Raw genomic sequence first — 16,597 nt, forward strand, 5'->3', positions numbered from 1 at the left:
AAATAGAATATAGGCCTTTTCTCTGTGTTCATGATGGAAAGGGGGTTGGGTATCCCATACCCATTTTACAGAACATAAACCTGGCTTACAAAAAGACACAGTCAATGGAAAATCAAGAAGAAGCACCTAGGGTCCCAACTCCTATCATGTCACTTAAAACCAAAAAGATAGCCCATGACCTTTAGTAAAGAGTCCCCAGACATAGACTGAAAAGTACACTGGGATGAATTTCAGACAATCAAGCTTTTTTAGTGCTAGCTCTGCCATTAATCAGCTGAATGAGTCCACCCAAATCATTTTACCTTTTTCAGCCTCAATTTCCTCATTTCTGTAAAATGAAAAATAATTGGGATGCTTCTTTTTCTCTGATGGACAAACATCCTGAACTTGAGGGCTTCCCCTGAAAGTAATCTAGATGGTTCATAGTTACCTCTCCCCAAAGAATTTGGGCATCTTCTTCAGTCCTAGGTCTAAGTTCAGTGTTTTCAATCCCTCTGCAAGGAACCAAACTAACCACCCCTAGGAACACCTTTCCTGGGAACCTATCTCTTGGCTCCACAATTAGAGTGCTAGTCACTCCATGAGAGCAGGTAACATTCCCTCTTCTCCCTCCTCAGCCAAGTGAGAAACAAATCAGAACTGTGAGAACATTAGTCCCACCCTATGCATAGCCCTCATTTCACTATGCCAGGAAAGGGCAAGGTCCAAGTATACTCCATATTAGAACTTTTTTGCCTTATCATTCCTTGTGGCCAATTCCTTTAATTCCTGGCTTGAACTAGGAACTCTTCAGCTTGATCCATTGATTCTTCTATAACTCCCACCAGTCTGTTCTGCAGTAGAAGGATACACATGGCATAGTTGAAAGAGTATTGGACTTGAAATCAGTAAAACCTGAGTTCAAGTGCCACCCCTGACACATACTAGCTATATGAATTGGGGGAAGGAGTAACTTTTCAGAGGTCTAGGCAACTCTAAAACTATGAGATTATAATTAAAAGAGGTAGCATAGAATAATGGATAGAGTACTAGATTTGAAGTCAAGAAGATGTGGGTTCAAATCCTGACTCAGATACTTACAAGGTGTATGATCCTAGGCAAATCACTTGTTTTGTGTGCCTCAATTTCTTCATATGTAAAATGGAGTCATTAGTCTCTAAATTCCCTTCTAAAGGTTAGCACAGTACCTTAGCACAGATTATGAACTTAATAAAAGCTTCTTGACTGGACTTAAGTTGACTCCCAGTTTGAAATCCATTAACATGATGAAATGTATCCCCTCTACTTCCTCTTAAGATCCTGAAGCCCTAAACCTCTTATTCTTAGCTAAGGAAGTCCTCAACTATCCCCTTACATCTATCTGATCACTGTCACTCTACCCTACCTTTGGGGCCTCTCCAGAAAGTATGAGAACTGCTAAAATGAGATAACTAGAATCAATATTACCTTGTAGCTACCTCACACATTTCCAGTTATGCAAACTTCTAATTTGCTGTCTCAACCAATCATCCCACTCCTTCCTCTAGTCCTTAGAGCAGCTGAATTCTACTCAGTTCTTCCTGATCTGAAGATACGTATTTCCCACGTAGTTAGCACTGGGGCTTTTCGAAGCTGGGGGAAAACACCTTCTTCCCTGGACTTTTTCAGGTCCTGTCATTGCCTAGTTATTAAGCACAAGAAATTTCTCTGGGTAACTTCAAGAAAGGATTAGAAAAAACTGAAATAAGAGGGACAGAGGAGGAAGCTATCACTTTTAGGTCTATCCAGAAAGCAAATCCTCAGGCCCCTGTTATAGAGGGGAAGCCCTGAATGATATCTAAAGTCCCTTCCAGGACTAATGAGAAAGAACACTATCCACATTCAGAGGAAGAACTGTGGGAGCAGAAACACAGAAGAAAAACAACTGCTTGTACACATGGGTTGATGGGGATATAATTGGGGATGTAGACTCTAAACAATCACCCTAATGCAAATATTAATAATATGGAAATAGGTCTTGATCAATGACACATGTAAAACCCAATGGAACTGCTCATTGACTATGGGAGGGTGGTGGGAGGAGGGGAGAGAAAGAACATGAATCATGTAAACATGGAAAAATAATCTAAATAAATTAATTGAATGAATTAAAAAAATAATAATGTCCCTTCTAGCTCTGACATGCCATGGTTCTATGATTCTAGAACTATAGTTAAATGATGAGTGAGTCCTTAATAAAAACACACCAAACACTTTTTAAATGCCAGCCATTATTCTAGTCTCTAGGGTCACAACAATATGGCCCTGCCCTCAAAGAGTTGACATTCTACTCAACAAATCCTTTTGATCACCAAAGAAACAAAGAGGTTCTCCATTACATGAAAGGAAGAAACTTAACTCCTCCTACTGAATTTTCCTGCTCTCCTTTTGTCACATAAGGCTCCTAGGAAAAGGGCATAACAGATGACAGTGATAAAATCCCACATTCCAGGGGGAAGCCATGTAGGCCAGTTATTTACTGCTAGGTGCCCGGGCTCTGTCCCACTGATATAAATGCCACAAATAAAACACACTCCCAGCTCAGCAAGCAACATCTATCTTTCTTGGGGTGACGCTTGGTAGTTGGGGGCATAAATCCAAATCCCTGCCCACTGTGGGGAATAAACATCTTCCAGATGGATTGGTGTTCATGGAGGTTCCTTTCTCGGGGGGATCTCAAAACATCTGGCTAGTGCAGGCTCTGTGATATGACCTAGGAGGGCTTCTTGTTCCCTTGGAGTAAGAAGGGCAGCCTGTGACCCAGCCTGAGGCTCCTGCCAAGCCTCACAGTAGGGTGCTCATTCATTTGGCTAAATGCAGTTTGTTTTTAATTACTTGTGGCAAATGCCCCATAATATATTTTGGAACAGTAATGAAGCATTGTTTTGAGCAAACCCTACAGACATACACACATACACACACACAGGCACACATACACACACACACACATAACCACATATGCACATACACATAGACATAATACAGTATTTGCAGGGAAGTGAAATGAGCTGGTAAAATAAATTTAGTTCATTTCCAACAACAGTGAACAAAAATTAAGTAAATGTTGTTGAGATTTGGAGGATTCGGGAAAGGAAGACAAGGAAATTAAGACATTAAGGTCTTATTTCTTCTCACAGGGGACTTAAAGTATAACCGGGGGGGGGCTATAGCAGGCATAAAATGATCATAATTTAATAATAATTACTATGTTAGTATTTATATAATCTTTAAGAGCTTTGGCAAAGAGTTTTGTATCTATTCATCCTCATAACAACCCTTTGTAATGGATGTTGTTATTATCTTCATTTTATAGATTGGGAAACTGAGTTTAAGGAAAATAGAGAACTTGTCCAAAATCATAAATCTAGAGTCAGAGGCAGAATTTGAACTCCAAGTCATACTGAGTAGAAGTCTAGAACTCTTCCTACTATATAGCTAATTTCCTGGACAAAAGAAAATGTGATATTCGAGGCACAGTGGAGGCCACATTTTGTATTACAGTCTTAAGTTTAAAAGAAGAAAAAGATGAGTTCATATCCTGCCTCTCAAAGCTTCTGGTTCTGTGACCTTAGTCAAGACACTTGTTTTCTTTGTACCTCAGACAATTTTCTAGGATTTGTCTGCTAAGCCATAAAAGCATTGACTTCTATCTTTGTGAAAGGTTTCACTTGTAGGCGTTCTTTACACTGAGAAAGTCAAAGATTCTTTGTATTTTTGCTTAAGAGAAGTAGAAAATGCAATGGGAGGAGGGATGTGACATCTAAATATCATTACTATTTATGAAAAGAAAAGCTTGTCTTCTTAAGCCTTTTCCTTAAAGGGCCTAGGAAAAAAGGAAAAGAATGTTATCATTCTAAAATATAGCAGTTCTCTTTGTGGTGGCAAAAAACTTGAAATTGAGGGATACCCATCAAATGGGGAATGGCTAAACAAGTTGCGACACCTGATTTTGTGCTGTAAGAAGTTATAAGCAGGTTAATTAAAAACAACATGGAAAGACCGTTATAAAATTATGAAGAACAAAATAAGCAGAATCAAGAGAACATAAAATATAGCAACAGAAATATTATTTAAAGAATAATTTTATATGCCCATCTCCAGAGAAAGAACTGGCAAATAGAAACAAGCAAGTTTTATATATACATATATGTATGCACATATATATATATACACACATAAATATATGTTTATATAAACAAGTTTTTATATACATTTTTTATCATATAATAATGCCTTCTCTAGTGCAGGAAGTGGAGGGAGGGAGATACTTGGAACTTTTAAAATAAATGACAAACTAATTAATTAATTAATTTTTAATAAAAGAGAAAATTAAAAAAAAAATAAAAGGATAGATCTATACAAGTGACTATGGGTCAAGAGAGGGGGGCATTATTATGGGAGAAAGCAGTTAATTCTATTGCCTTTACTTTTGTGCTTCTTCTCTAAGAATGTTTAGACTTATAAGTCTTTTAAGATCTGGAGTGGAAACCAAGTTTTCTTGAGAGCAAAGCTAACCTCAGTCTTTGGGAGGATAGAATGAACAGTGTCTTGACATTGGTGATATTATTTGGGACATTAGGAGGTGGTATCAGGAAAAGTAGCAAAGATAAAGGAATTGGGAGCAGTAGAAGACTGTATAGACTAACAGTAATGGGCAACCTTTTGAGCTTGGTGTGTCAAAATTCACCAAAAAAATGAGCATAACTCGGGTGGTGTGTCACTTCAAGAAAAAAACACCATAATTTCACGATATTTATAATTTAAATAACAAAAAATGTATAATCGTAATATATAACTGTATTTAATAAACCAAAATAGGTAAATTAATATAGGTAGAATTGTCGTCTATAGTGCACAGAGTGTCTCCACTACACTACAGCAAATGTTTCATCCTCGGCATGCAGCCCCACACTTCTCTAAATGCAGCCGCATGTAGCTGTGTGTCATCGAAAATGGCTACACATGTCTGACACGCGTGTCATAGGTTTGCCATCACTGGACTAACTACTTGTCATGTCTTAATTTAAGGGCAAATCAAAGAAACCAAAGCATGTCTGTCTTCATTTCCTAATCTGTAAAAGTGAGATAATACCTCCCAAGGTTACTATGAGGATAAAATGAGATTATATTTGTAAAGTCCATTGCAAACTTTAAAGGGTTTGTGTAAATGCTAGCTATAATGAGGAGGAGGAGAAAGATTATCTCCAGCCATGCCATGTGACATTACTCATCTCATATTCATCCGAAGATAGACTCTAATCTTGGCTCTATAAACAATTACATGTTCAGAAGAAGTTTTCCCAAGTATATGAAAAAATCTTGTTGGCACTGTTCATATGAACATATACCAAACCATGTGTCCAGGACATCAAAGAAAACAAGCAGCAGACCTGGAGGAAATATTAAATCTTTGGTTTCCTTTTGGAAACTTTTTCTTTTACTAATTTTTATTTGGCGACAGACTAGGCAGCAAGTTAGTCCCTGTGTTCCCCTAGTCTAGAATTTTATAAAGGAAGTATAAAAGATGGGAAGAGATGATAGTTTGGGATCTTTAGAGCTTCTAATAATGAATGGCTTTTGGAAATCTTGCAAACCTCCAGAAGTAATACAACCAATTGAAGCCTCAGATCTTTGGAATCCATAGGATTATTCTGAGGGTGTGGAGGGTTGTTGTATATTGTTCCAGAACTCAGAATTCATTATCCATTTCCTGCCTCATCATGTGCAGCTTACTATTTTTTTAACCCTTACCTTTCATCTTAAAATATATACTATTGGTTCTCTTCACAGAAGAGTGGTAAGGGTTAGGCAATGGGTGTTAAATGACTAGCCCAGGATCAAAAAGCTAGGAAGTATATGAACCCTGATTTGAATCTTGGACTTCCCATGTCTTGAAAAAGAAAAGAAAACTTTTAATTTATATTGTAATGCTCAATTTTGAGCCTTTCATTCATCCATTCATTTAAGTCTTTGCTTAATACAGGTCCAGGCCTGGACCTTTATCTACTGAGCCACCTTGCTGCCCTGTATAGTTTACTATTAAAACTTTTTTCATTCAGAACCAGTAACCATAATATTGTACTATGATCAACTGTGAAAGATTTTGCTACACTCAAAAATACAATAATCCAAGACAATTCTGAAGGACTAATGACAAAGAATGCTGTCCACCTCCAGATTAAGAACTGCTGGAGCTGGAATGCAGTACATAGTGTACTATTTTTCACTTTGCTTTATTTGTCTTTTTATTTGGGGGTTTTGGTTTCATATGAGAAATCTCTTACAACAGTGAACAATATGGAAGCATGTTTTGCATGATAATAGATGTATAGCCCAGATCAAATTGCTTATCATCTCCATGAAAGAAGAAGGAATGGAGGGAGGGAGACAGTTTGGATCTTATAACTTCAGAAAATGTTATATGGAAAATTGTTATCACATGTAATTTGGAAAATAAGATATCTTGAAAAAGAAAAGAAAACTTTTAATTTATATTGTAATGCTCAATTTGATTCTTTCATTCATCCATTCAAGTCTTTGCTTAGTATTATATAGTCATCACTGTCCTCTGTTTCTAAGAAGATTTTCTACTTAGTGAAAAAAAACTCAGGAGTCAGTATTTTTGTGAATAAATTTATTCCAATATGGGTTTCAAACATTAATGGGTATAGATATTTTCAAAAAGTGCATGAATCACATGTATAGGACATCCATTATTACATCTTACATTATCCATTATTATATCTTCTCTGATGGTTTCAGAATCTATAAAATTTTGTTTTATTTTCTAACAACCTCCTGTTCCTTTTCCCACTATGTCCCTGATCCTCTCTGTGGTCTAGCCTTGGCCTATCTGATGTTCCTCACAGAAGTCTCACTATCACTCAGCTCTGTGCCTCTTCCCTAGCTGTTCACTATGCCTGGAATGCTCAATCTCCATGGCTCTGCCTGATGGAAACCTGTTTTTTTGGGTTTTTTTCAGTCTCTTCCTACCTCTGCACAGGGTCTTTCCTGTTCCAATCTCCCTTAACCCCCACTCATTTAGTACTTCATTTTCAACATGATTACCTGCTATTTAATTTTTATTGGCCTTTCAGGAATCTATATATGTATATATTTTCTCTCACTTAGAATGTAATCTTCTTAAGAGCAGAGACTGTTTGCTCTTGTCTTTGTATCCTTCAACTCTTGGCACAGTGCCTGGAGTATAGTAGTATTTAATAGATACTTTTTGATTGATTATTCTTGCTTTTTCTGCCCCCAATTAGTAGACTGTTTACCCATTTGTTTTTTCTTTCTAGAAGGTCAAGGCTTCGTGAGTGAGGATGAGTATCTGGAGATCTCTGGTATCACACGGGACCAGTCTGGGGAGTATGAATGCAGCGCCTTGAATGACGTTGCTGCCCCAGATGTGCGAAAAGTAAAAATCACCGTAAACTGTGAGTTGTCATTTGGGGCTTGCTTTTAGGAGAGAGAGAGAGAGAGAGAGAGAGAGAGAGAGAGAGAGAGAGAGAGAGAGAGAGAGAATGTGCATATGTGTGTGTGCATATGTGAAATGGACCGAAAAAATGGGGAAAAAAATAAGAAAAGAGAGGGTCTCATTCTATCCAATTTGCTGAATGACCCAGGGAAGTATCTTAAGTCTAATACCCTATCAAGAGGCATACTCCAATATTCAGCTCTGTTTGCACTTTTCTCTTGAAATCAAATGTAATTTTATAATTTTTAATTCCTACTGAGCCTTCATTTGGGTTGTTTTGCACCTGTGGATACAGAGTTCTATTCTATACACACCTTATAGAAGCTGCATAGATTTGGGAAGAATTCATAAAATAGGAATCAGAGTAAATGTAATACCTATAATTGGGAAATTATTCTTTGGGATGCTAGATGCAAGAAAACTCACTGGCATCAAGGAAGTACTTCCTCACCAATTTCTTTATGATCTAATTGTGTTTACTTTGCAGATCCACCCTATATCTCAAATGCCAAGAACACTGGGGTTTCACTGGGTCAGAAAGGCATCCTCAAATGTGAAGCTTCTGCTGTCCCACTGGCTGAATTCCAGTGGTTCAAGGAAGAAACCAGGTACCCATAAATAAGATATGGGGCTACGTTGAAGTTGAGCTGATAGATCAACACATCTCTTTTGAGTGCAAGTCTTTTTGTTTACCAGTGGGGGTAATCAGAAAGAAAGCAAAAAATGCTTTTGATGCTAACATTTCCCACAAATGCATCTTCTTGTCAGACTGGAAAGAAGTTGCTGAACTGATTTGCTAAGATAGTTGTTTCACAGTCCATTTTAGAGGAGTTTATTTAAAATCTCTTACTCTGTACAAATATCCCTACCTTTAAGGAAGGAATGCCTTAGGCCCTGGGATTTAATTATATCTCTGACATTTAGCTTTGTGACCCTGGACAAGTCATTTAGTCTACTTGGTTTTCAGTTAGTCAGTCATCTTGCTTTTTATTAAATGCCTTTAGTGTGTCAGACACTGTTTCCTGAGGATGAAAAAAAAAACAAAGAAAAAGAAAGCCATCAAAGAAAAACAAAACAGTGCCTCTTCTCAAGGATTTTACAGTCTAAAAGTGAAAATACTATGGATTAACAAGATAAACATAGGTTAAATTGGAGGTAGTCTCCAAAGGATGGTATGGATATTAAGGAAGATTAGGAAAAGTTTCTTGGATTTTAGCCAAGATTTAAAGGTCAGAGTAACTAGGGTGGAGAGATAAGGAGAAAGAGTTCCACACATCAGAGATAGCCAATGAAAATTCTCAGTCTAGAGAAAGAGTGTCATGTATGAGAAAAATCAAGGAGTCCAGTGTCACTAGATCACAGAGTATATTGGAGGGAATAAGGTGTGAAAAGACTGGAAAAGTAGAAAGAGTCCAGGTGATGAAGAGCTTTATAAACCAAAGAGAGGATTTATATTTCATCTTGAAGGTAATAGAGAGAAATTGAAGTTGATTGAATGGGGGGAGGTGGTGTGTAACATGGGCAGAATTGATCCTTTAGGAAGAAAAATTTGACAGCTGAGTGAAGAATGGATTGTAGAGGGGAGAGACTTAAAGCAGGGAGATCAACCAACCATCAAGTTATTACAATAGTCCAGGCATTATGCACAGCTAGCATTGTGTCCTGGATGAAGATCCACTAAATGAGACAGAAAATGACTGGTCAGACAGTGAAAGACGAATCAGGGGAGAGAACTATTCCCAAAACCTGGAGAGAAGGCAGTATCAAGGAGAACAGAGTAATTAACAGTTCCAAAGGAGGCAGAGAAGAGTTTAAAATGATGCCGACTGAGGAAAAGATATTAGTTTTGTCAATGAAGAGATTATTTTTGACTTTGGAAAGATCAGATGAGATTAGAAGCCAGATTTTAAAGACAGAAGAAGAAAATGAAATGAAGGCAAATGAAAGGATTGATTATAATTCTCAAGGAATTAAGGAATGAAATAAAAGAGAGATGTGAATAGCTATCAGGAAAGGATGAATAAAATAAGTTTTTTTTGAAGACAGGGGAATTGTTTGCATATTTGAGGATGAAGGAAATCAACCAGTAGAAAAGATCAATGGAAGAGTGAGTGAGAAGAAGTAGGGATGATAGAGGCGATCTGATGAAGAGGCTTTCCTTGGTAAGGAAAAGAGGCACCTCTTCATGTGAAATGAAGAAAGAATTCAAATGGCTTTGAAGTAGGAGAAGACCTTTTGGCGATTTGAGATGAATAAGGGAAAATAATTTTCTACAAATGGCTTCAATTTTTTTGGTGAAATATGAGGCAAAGTTTTCAGCTGAAGGTTGGGGATAGAGAGAATCTGGGGAGGTTTAATGAGGAAAAAATGTATGGTGAATGGAAGACTGAATTGGTTTGGCAAGTTGTACAAGATCTGCCTTGCCACAGTGAGGGTCCATTTGTGATTACAAAACAGATATATAATAGGGTCTGGTCAACAGGTTTCATGAATATCCCCAGCTTTTTTAGCCAACACTTGTGAGTATGAATGCAGAAAATGGTGGGACTAATCCAAGGGAAGATCTTTGACAGGATAAAGAGGCAAGAGACTTAGAAGAAGAGGACATTAAATTGAACTATTTCTCCAAGAGGTCAAGATGGGGAAAGAAGGAAAGTATAGCCAGGATAAAAGTGATGAGCAGGGAATGAATTGAGGGATAAAAAAGTTAGAAATTTCAGTGAGGATGAAGAGGAAGGACTGGAGTTGTAAGGCATAGAGAAAAGTAGATTGTCAACAGACAATTAATTATTAAAGTAATTTAAGATATGTAACATTAGTAGGTGCTGATCGCAAGATTGAGGGTATACATATATCTCTGATATATAGCTATGAAGAGATGGAGGAGGGGATTATAGGAAATAGTAAATTGAGAAATTGGAAAGTTGTAGTTTTCAGAGGCAGTATCAATATGTATGTTGAATTTCCTTAGTATGAACAGAGTTGGGAAAGAGTGGAAAACTTAGATCTAGGCATAGAACTTATTCAGAAAGGAAGGAGAAAGTCCTGGAGCCTGTAGAAAATAATCACCAGAATGTTTATTGGGTGATAAATATGGATTGAATGAATCTCAAAAGAAGAAAGATTACTGAATGATGGTGGCAGAGAGAATGTTTTGGAAGTACCAGTGGAGAAAGGAGTACCAATACTGGGAAAATTAGTCAGGAAAACTTCCATCAAGAGGGAGCCGGATCTCAGTGAGTGCAAGAAGAGGAATTGAGAAAGGAAAAGGTTTAAGATTCAAAATCAGTTTGTTATCTATGGAACAGGCATTGCAGACAGCAGAGTGGAAGGGTTGGATAGTGTTAGAAATAGATGGTGGCCCTAACTGTGTGACCCTGGGCAAGTCACTTGACCCCCATTGCCTACCCTTACCACTCTTCTGCCTTGGAGTCAATACAAGACAGAAGGTAAGGTGTAAGGTTTAAAAAAAAAAAGAAATAGATGTTGGGGAGTGGGTTAGGTTGAGGGGAATGGAAATAAGGATGGGAGGAACAAGATTCCAACAATGACAAGTGAGTGTTTAGAATCACTGAGAGAGAGTAGATATGATAGGAGAAAACATATGCTAATCAATGAAGGATGAGCTCAGGTAGGTTATTATTATGCATAGATATTTTGCCTTGGGTAGAGTTGTCCCAGTTTTTAGACAACTGTGTCTGTCTGGAAAGGGATTAGGGGAGGAGAGACCTTAGAGAATGTCCAGGCAAGTGCAAGGCAAGCCCTACAGACCTTAAGGTGGCCAGAAGGCTACCTGCAGCACAATGGAATGACTGCTTAGAGAGGTAGGCATAGATCAGGCAAACCGTTTTTTGATGTCCCTGGCAACTGGATGGAAGGGATTACTAAGGAGCCTCTGAAAATACTTCCAGTTATTGATTTCTGATCCTAGATTCAAACTTACTTTTGACCAGATTTCCTTCTTACTTATGATGGTGGTAATGAGGATGATGAGAATTAGGGAGATGGAGATGAGGAATAAGGGAGTTTTCTATAGGAGGAAGTCCTTGAGTTGCCATGTGAGTATTTGAAAGGTGGTATAGAGCCTCTTTCTACCTGACTTCTTAAAGAACCAGATAGATAATGTTTCTCTCTCATTTCAGGTTAGCCACTGGCCTGGATGGAGTAAGAATCGAGAATAAAGGCCGCATGTCCACACTGACTTTCTTCAATGTTTCAGAAAAGGATTATGGGAACTACACTTGTGTGGCAACAAACAAGCTTGGGATTACAAATGCCAGCATCACATTGTATGGTGAGTTCAGAAAATAAGTCTATATCTCTAGTGGGCTTAGTTTTAAATCTGGAGGTCCTGAGAGAAAGAGAGAGGGAGGTATACTCTGCATGACGTGTGACCTTCAGAGTGTGAGAATGAAAAATTCTTCCCTTTCTCTGCTATAGGATACACTGATGCTAATAAGATGAATAGGGTTCCCTGATCCCTTTGGATGGTGGATTCTGGGTAAAACTACTCTTACTACAGGGCACGCACCAGGTTGCCGTTAACATTCCTCTGATTGTCACAGGAGAAAAGAAATTAAGCCAGCCTCAATGGTGTCTGACTTGCTGACATGTAGACAGTTATTATGATTGAGAGTACAAATGCAGTACCATCTAGAGGTCGGGAGATGGGTAAGACAAATTCCCAAGGTCTCTTTGGTCACAATATTCAGTGCTTCTAGTAAGTCTTGTTTCCAATTTTTAAGCCAACTTTCTGCCATCATTTTTATTCTCAACCCATTGGGAAAAAAACGGAGCAGAAACTGGAGGATTATTTCATCCCCCACTTTAAATACCTAATTATTCCCCCAAAGGGGCATTCTCTAAAGTATAGGGTTGTGTGCCCTCAAGCCATGAAAAACTCTGAAACCTTTCACAGCTGTCCCTACTTCCCCAAACATATCATGCCCATCCCTTTGTGACAACGTCCTCTCAGCTTCTCATTTCATGTACCGTAGGCCCCAGTGTGGGGAATATATGTATGCCATATAGATTTTATTTGTTTGTTTGTTTATCTGCTGAGGTTTGGTAAGAGGGGAGCATCTGGTGCATAGAGCGAAGAGGACATCAACTTCCCATGCTCACCTTGGACCCCTGAACAAGCTTTCAGCATTGACATTAGCTAAACTTTGTCCATCAACCATCTCAAATTTGTGATCTTGTCTTTTGTTTCCTCTCTGCATTGTGTGTACATTGTGCTGTGTGTGTCTTAGAAATAAGCCCATCATCAGCAATGGCAGGTGGGTACAGCATGTTCCTTTCTTCGTCTGCCTGCCTTTATGCTGATGCTTTTGAACCTAAGCCTACATCAGAGGCTCCCTTGCCTGCTCCAACCCCCTAACTGATCTCTCTCTAAGGGATAGACTTCAAGGATCTCAGATTGTAGGGCAAGGTAACAGCCACTTAAAATGCAGTGACTTGGCCAGAGATCTTATTATCACTTGCCTTGCAAAAATAAATTTCAAGTGGGTCATCTGTTCGGTGATATGACCACCCTCTTATTTGTGTATGAGACAACATCAAGGGGAAACAAATGGGAGCCCAAAGTAGATGAATGCCTTGTGTCGACCTGCAAAGAGAGTGCATTGAATCTAGAGTAGCTTCTCCTTGGAGACAAAGAGATGCTCAAAGCTTTATTATGAAAAAGCAGCCATTTCAAAGTAGAAGCTCAGTTGGAATTGGCCTACATTCAGGATTAGATTTCTTCCAATAGGCACGGGAGCTCCAGCACAGAAGAGAAGCAGGGCAGAGTAGTACTATACATCGTGGAACTCTAGATTCACAGCTAGAAACTAATACCACCACCTAGTGTAAGAGGTGGTGAAATCTGAGTTGTCCAGAGTGAGAACCGTAGTTGCAACCATCACCTCTCTCAGGACAGCCATATACATGGTCAGCCAAGGCTCATCCACCTTCACCAATCATGCATAACCACCCTTTGATCCTGCCATCACTTGTTTCATCCTATTTTTGCCACTACCAGGAATCCTGGTCAAATAGAAACAGAACAGGTCTGTAGTCAGGAAACCTGGTTTGTAGCCATAGTCTGGCTATGAGATACTTTCCAAAAAGTTACTTAAAGAGTGATAGATAGGTAGCATAATAGAGTGCCTGGAGGCCTGGAGTAAGGAAGACCTGGGATCAAATCTGCCTCGCCTCAAATATTTCCTAATTTTATGACTCTTGGCAAGTCACTTAACCCAATTGCCTAATTCTTATCACTCTTATGCCTCAGAATCAATACTTGGTATTCTAAGAATCATCAATCATAAGACAAAAGATAAGGGTAAACAATAGAAAAAAATAACATCTTACTTAATGGAAGAACACTGGATAGAAATTGAAAAGACCTGTGTTCCAATTTTATTTCTCCTACTTCTTAGTTGGTTGTTCATGGGCAAATCATTTAATATTTTAAGAAGCAGAATAAGCAAGATAGAAATATTAATGCTTGTACTACTTATAATGAGTCATTAACCAACTATATATGGAATAAATTGGAATTAATCTATACAAGGAAGGCACTAGAATTAAGGGAGATCCTGAAAATTTTCTTGTAGAAAGTGAGATTTTAGCTGAGGCTTGAAGTAAGCCTGGGAATCGAGGAGGTGGAGATGAGGAAGGAAAGTATTTCAAGCATGGAAGAGAGCAAGTAAATGTATTCCCAGAATTTAGAGATGATGTTTCTTGTTTAACAGACATCAAAAAGAGCAGTATTGGGGCAGCTAGGTGACTCAGTGGATAGAGAATCAGGCCTGGAGACCAAAGGTCCTGGATTCAAATGTGAACTCAGATATTTCTTATCTATGTAACCCTGGGCAAGTCACTTAATCCTAGTGGGCTAGCCCTTGCCTCTCTTCTGCCTTTGAATCCCAACTTGGTATTGATTCTAAGGCAGAAGGTAAGGGTTAGTTTTAAAGAAGGGCAATGTCATAGGATAGCAGGAGTAGATCGATATGAGGCAGGTATGAGGTAGAAGAAAAGTGAAAAGGTTTGGAAGAGTACAAGTTTAAGAAAACAAAAAGATTGGGGGGAGGCAGTTATGCAGGACGTTGAATACCAAAGACAGGATTTTATACTTGCTCCAGCTGATGATAGGGAGCCCCTGGAATTTTTTCAAGAAAGAAGGTGACATATCAGATCTGTATTTTAGAAAGATCACTTTGTTAGCTGAGTAAAGGATGGACAGCAGTAAGGAGAGACTTGTGGCAGGCATACCAATCAGCAAGCTATTGCAATAGGCTAAGTGTGAGAAGGGAAGCTGTATCAGGGTGGAGGCAGTATTGCAGGAGAGAATGTTGTGAGGATCAAATTATACAATGAGTGTCAAGTCTTTGTAGCTGAAAAGCATCATGAATATTTCAAGTATCAATTTGATCATATTCTCTAAGCCTCCATTTTCCAGTTTGGAGAATGCGAATAAGAGTAAATGTCCTACTTCTTAAATGGTACGGATGAATAAAATATCCTGTGAAAGCACCTGGAAAAAGTTATCACTAAATAAATACATGGTATTTGACTTCCCATTAATACTTTCATTGCTGTCATTTCCAAGTGTGTTCTTTGATGAGTTTAAAAGTGGTAGGATGGAGAAATCAGGTCATTATGAAAGTGATAGTTTGAAAAGTGTGGGTTTTAAGAAATGTCTAGACCAAAAACAACAAAGGTAGGGATAGATGATGGCAATGGGAAAGTGATTGATTCTGACCAGAAGATTTATTCTTCAGTAGTATCTTTCCAAAATCTCTCTTTTTCCCTTATTGTACCAAATTCTAGTTGTCCAACCCATTGACTTCTAGCCTAAAAGCCTTATTAAGCCATTTTACAGATCAGGAAACTGAAGTTAAGGGAGATGTGGTTTTCCCTTAGCTGTACATCTACCCTATTATTTCTTACCCTGAATCCACATCCCAGAGGAATATCTCCTCTCTCTCTTAGGATTTCTAGAGTTGTATGATTTTAAGATAAAAGGCATGGAAAACGCAAGGTAACTGACTCTCCAAATCCATAGCCCTTCATTTACAATATGATGTCAATTGCCAAGATGGTCAGGGCAAACCATATTTCAGAAGGTAGTTGTATTTTATTATGTAAAATAGGTGATTCAAATTCCCACCCAATATCCTGGCATCCTGGCATCCTGTCCAGCCATCCTGCAGCAAGGGACTGGTCTGGCTAGCCTAGATTATGTCCATCTGCTTCAGTTGGATGACCAAGGGTCTACGTCACAGTGAAGCCACCCCTCTTCCCTTTTCCCATCAACAGAGCAGGCTCATTTGCCATCTCTGTCTTGGAGAAGAAGGCCTTATAACTCTGCCCAGCGAGGGCCAAAGAGGAAGGCTTCTTGACTTGATTACATCAGGCACTGTGGAGAGCACGATGAGCCTAATGAGGCATATAAATGCTGGGATTACTTGAGCTGGCAGGAGCAAAGCGTAGGGAAAAGCAAACAAAGCTGGGAAGCAGGAGGAGATGCTGCAGTGAGGAAAACAGATTTCTCACATTTTATCTGTGAAATTGGAGCGACATAAATTAGTTGCATTAAAGAATTAAGTGTCAGGAATAGGGGTAATTCATAGGAATGCTGTAATTACAAATGAAAATGGTGTGCTTTGGTACAAGTGGGCATCTGGGGTTTTCCTCAGGCAATGTTAGGCTGCCCAGAGCAGCCATGACTGCAGTGTTTACTTCTGCTGCCCATAGAAACAATGATAGGGAAGAGGAGGGAGGCTCCTTGATTTTGTCTCACTATGGTCACTCTCTCCATACCCACCATAGTCATTGGTCTGGGCATCTCTCCAAACCAAATCTCATTGGTTCAGACTTTCTGAAGACCAATCTCCCTCATTGCCAACCCTCCTCTTGCCTTACTCCCAAAGGAGACCAGCGCCTTGCCTGTTAGACAAGAAAGCCACCAAAGACTTACCTGCCTTCTCTCTGCTATCTTAATATAATATAGCTTCAATTAGAACAGCAATCTTTATCTTGAGGTCTGTGAACTTCAGAGAGAGAGAGAGAGAGAGAGAGAGAGAGAGAGAGAGAGAGAGAGAGAGAGAGAGA

General features: G+C 38.8%; 1 protein-coding gene across 3 annotated transcripts in view; it reads left to right on the forward strand.

The window, feature by feature from the left end:
* OPCML (opioid binding protein/cell adhesion molecule like) overlaps positions 1-16,597 on the forward strand; it is a 748,742-nt gene that overhangs the window by 716,195 nt on the left and 15,950 nt on the right. The window contains exons 4-7 of one of the 3 annotated variants that reach the window (XM_044666154.1): positions 7,320-7,457; positions 7,986-8,106; positions 11,641-11,792; positions 12,751-12,777. In XM_044666154.1, coding sequence (XP_044522089.1) covers positions 7,320-7,457; positions 7,986-8,106; positions 11,641-11,792; positions 12,751-12,777 — 438 coding nt within the window. The remainder of the gene's footprint in view (positions 1-7,319; positions 7,458-7,985; positions 8,107-11,640; positions 11,793-12,750; positions 12,778-16,597) is intronic. The other 2 variants (XM_044666155.1, XM_044666156.1) reach the window with 2 other exon arrangements.

The sequence above is a fragment of the Gracilinanus agilis genome, chromosome 3, assembly GCF_016433145.1.
Source record: "Gracilinanus agilis isolate LMUSP501 chromosome 3, AgileGrace, whole genome shotgun sequence".
NCBI lineage: Eukaryota > Metazoa > Chordata > Mammalia > Didelphimorphia > Didelphidae > Gracilinanus > Gracilinanus agilis.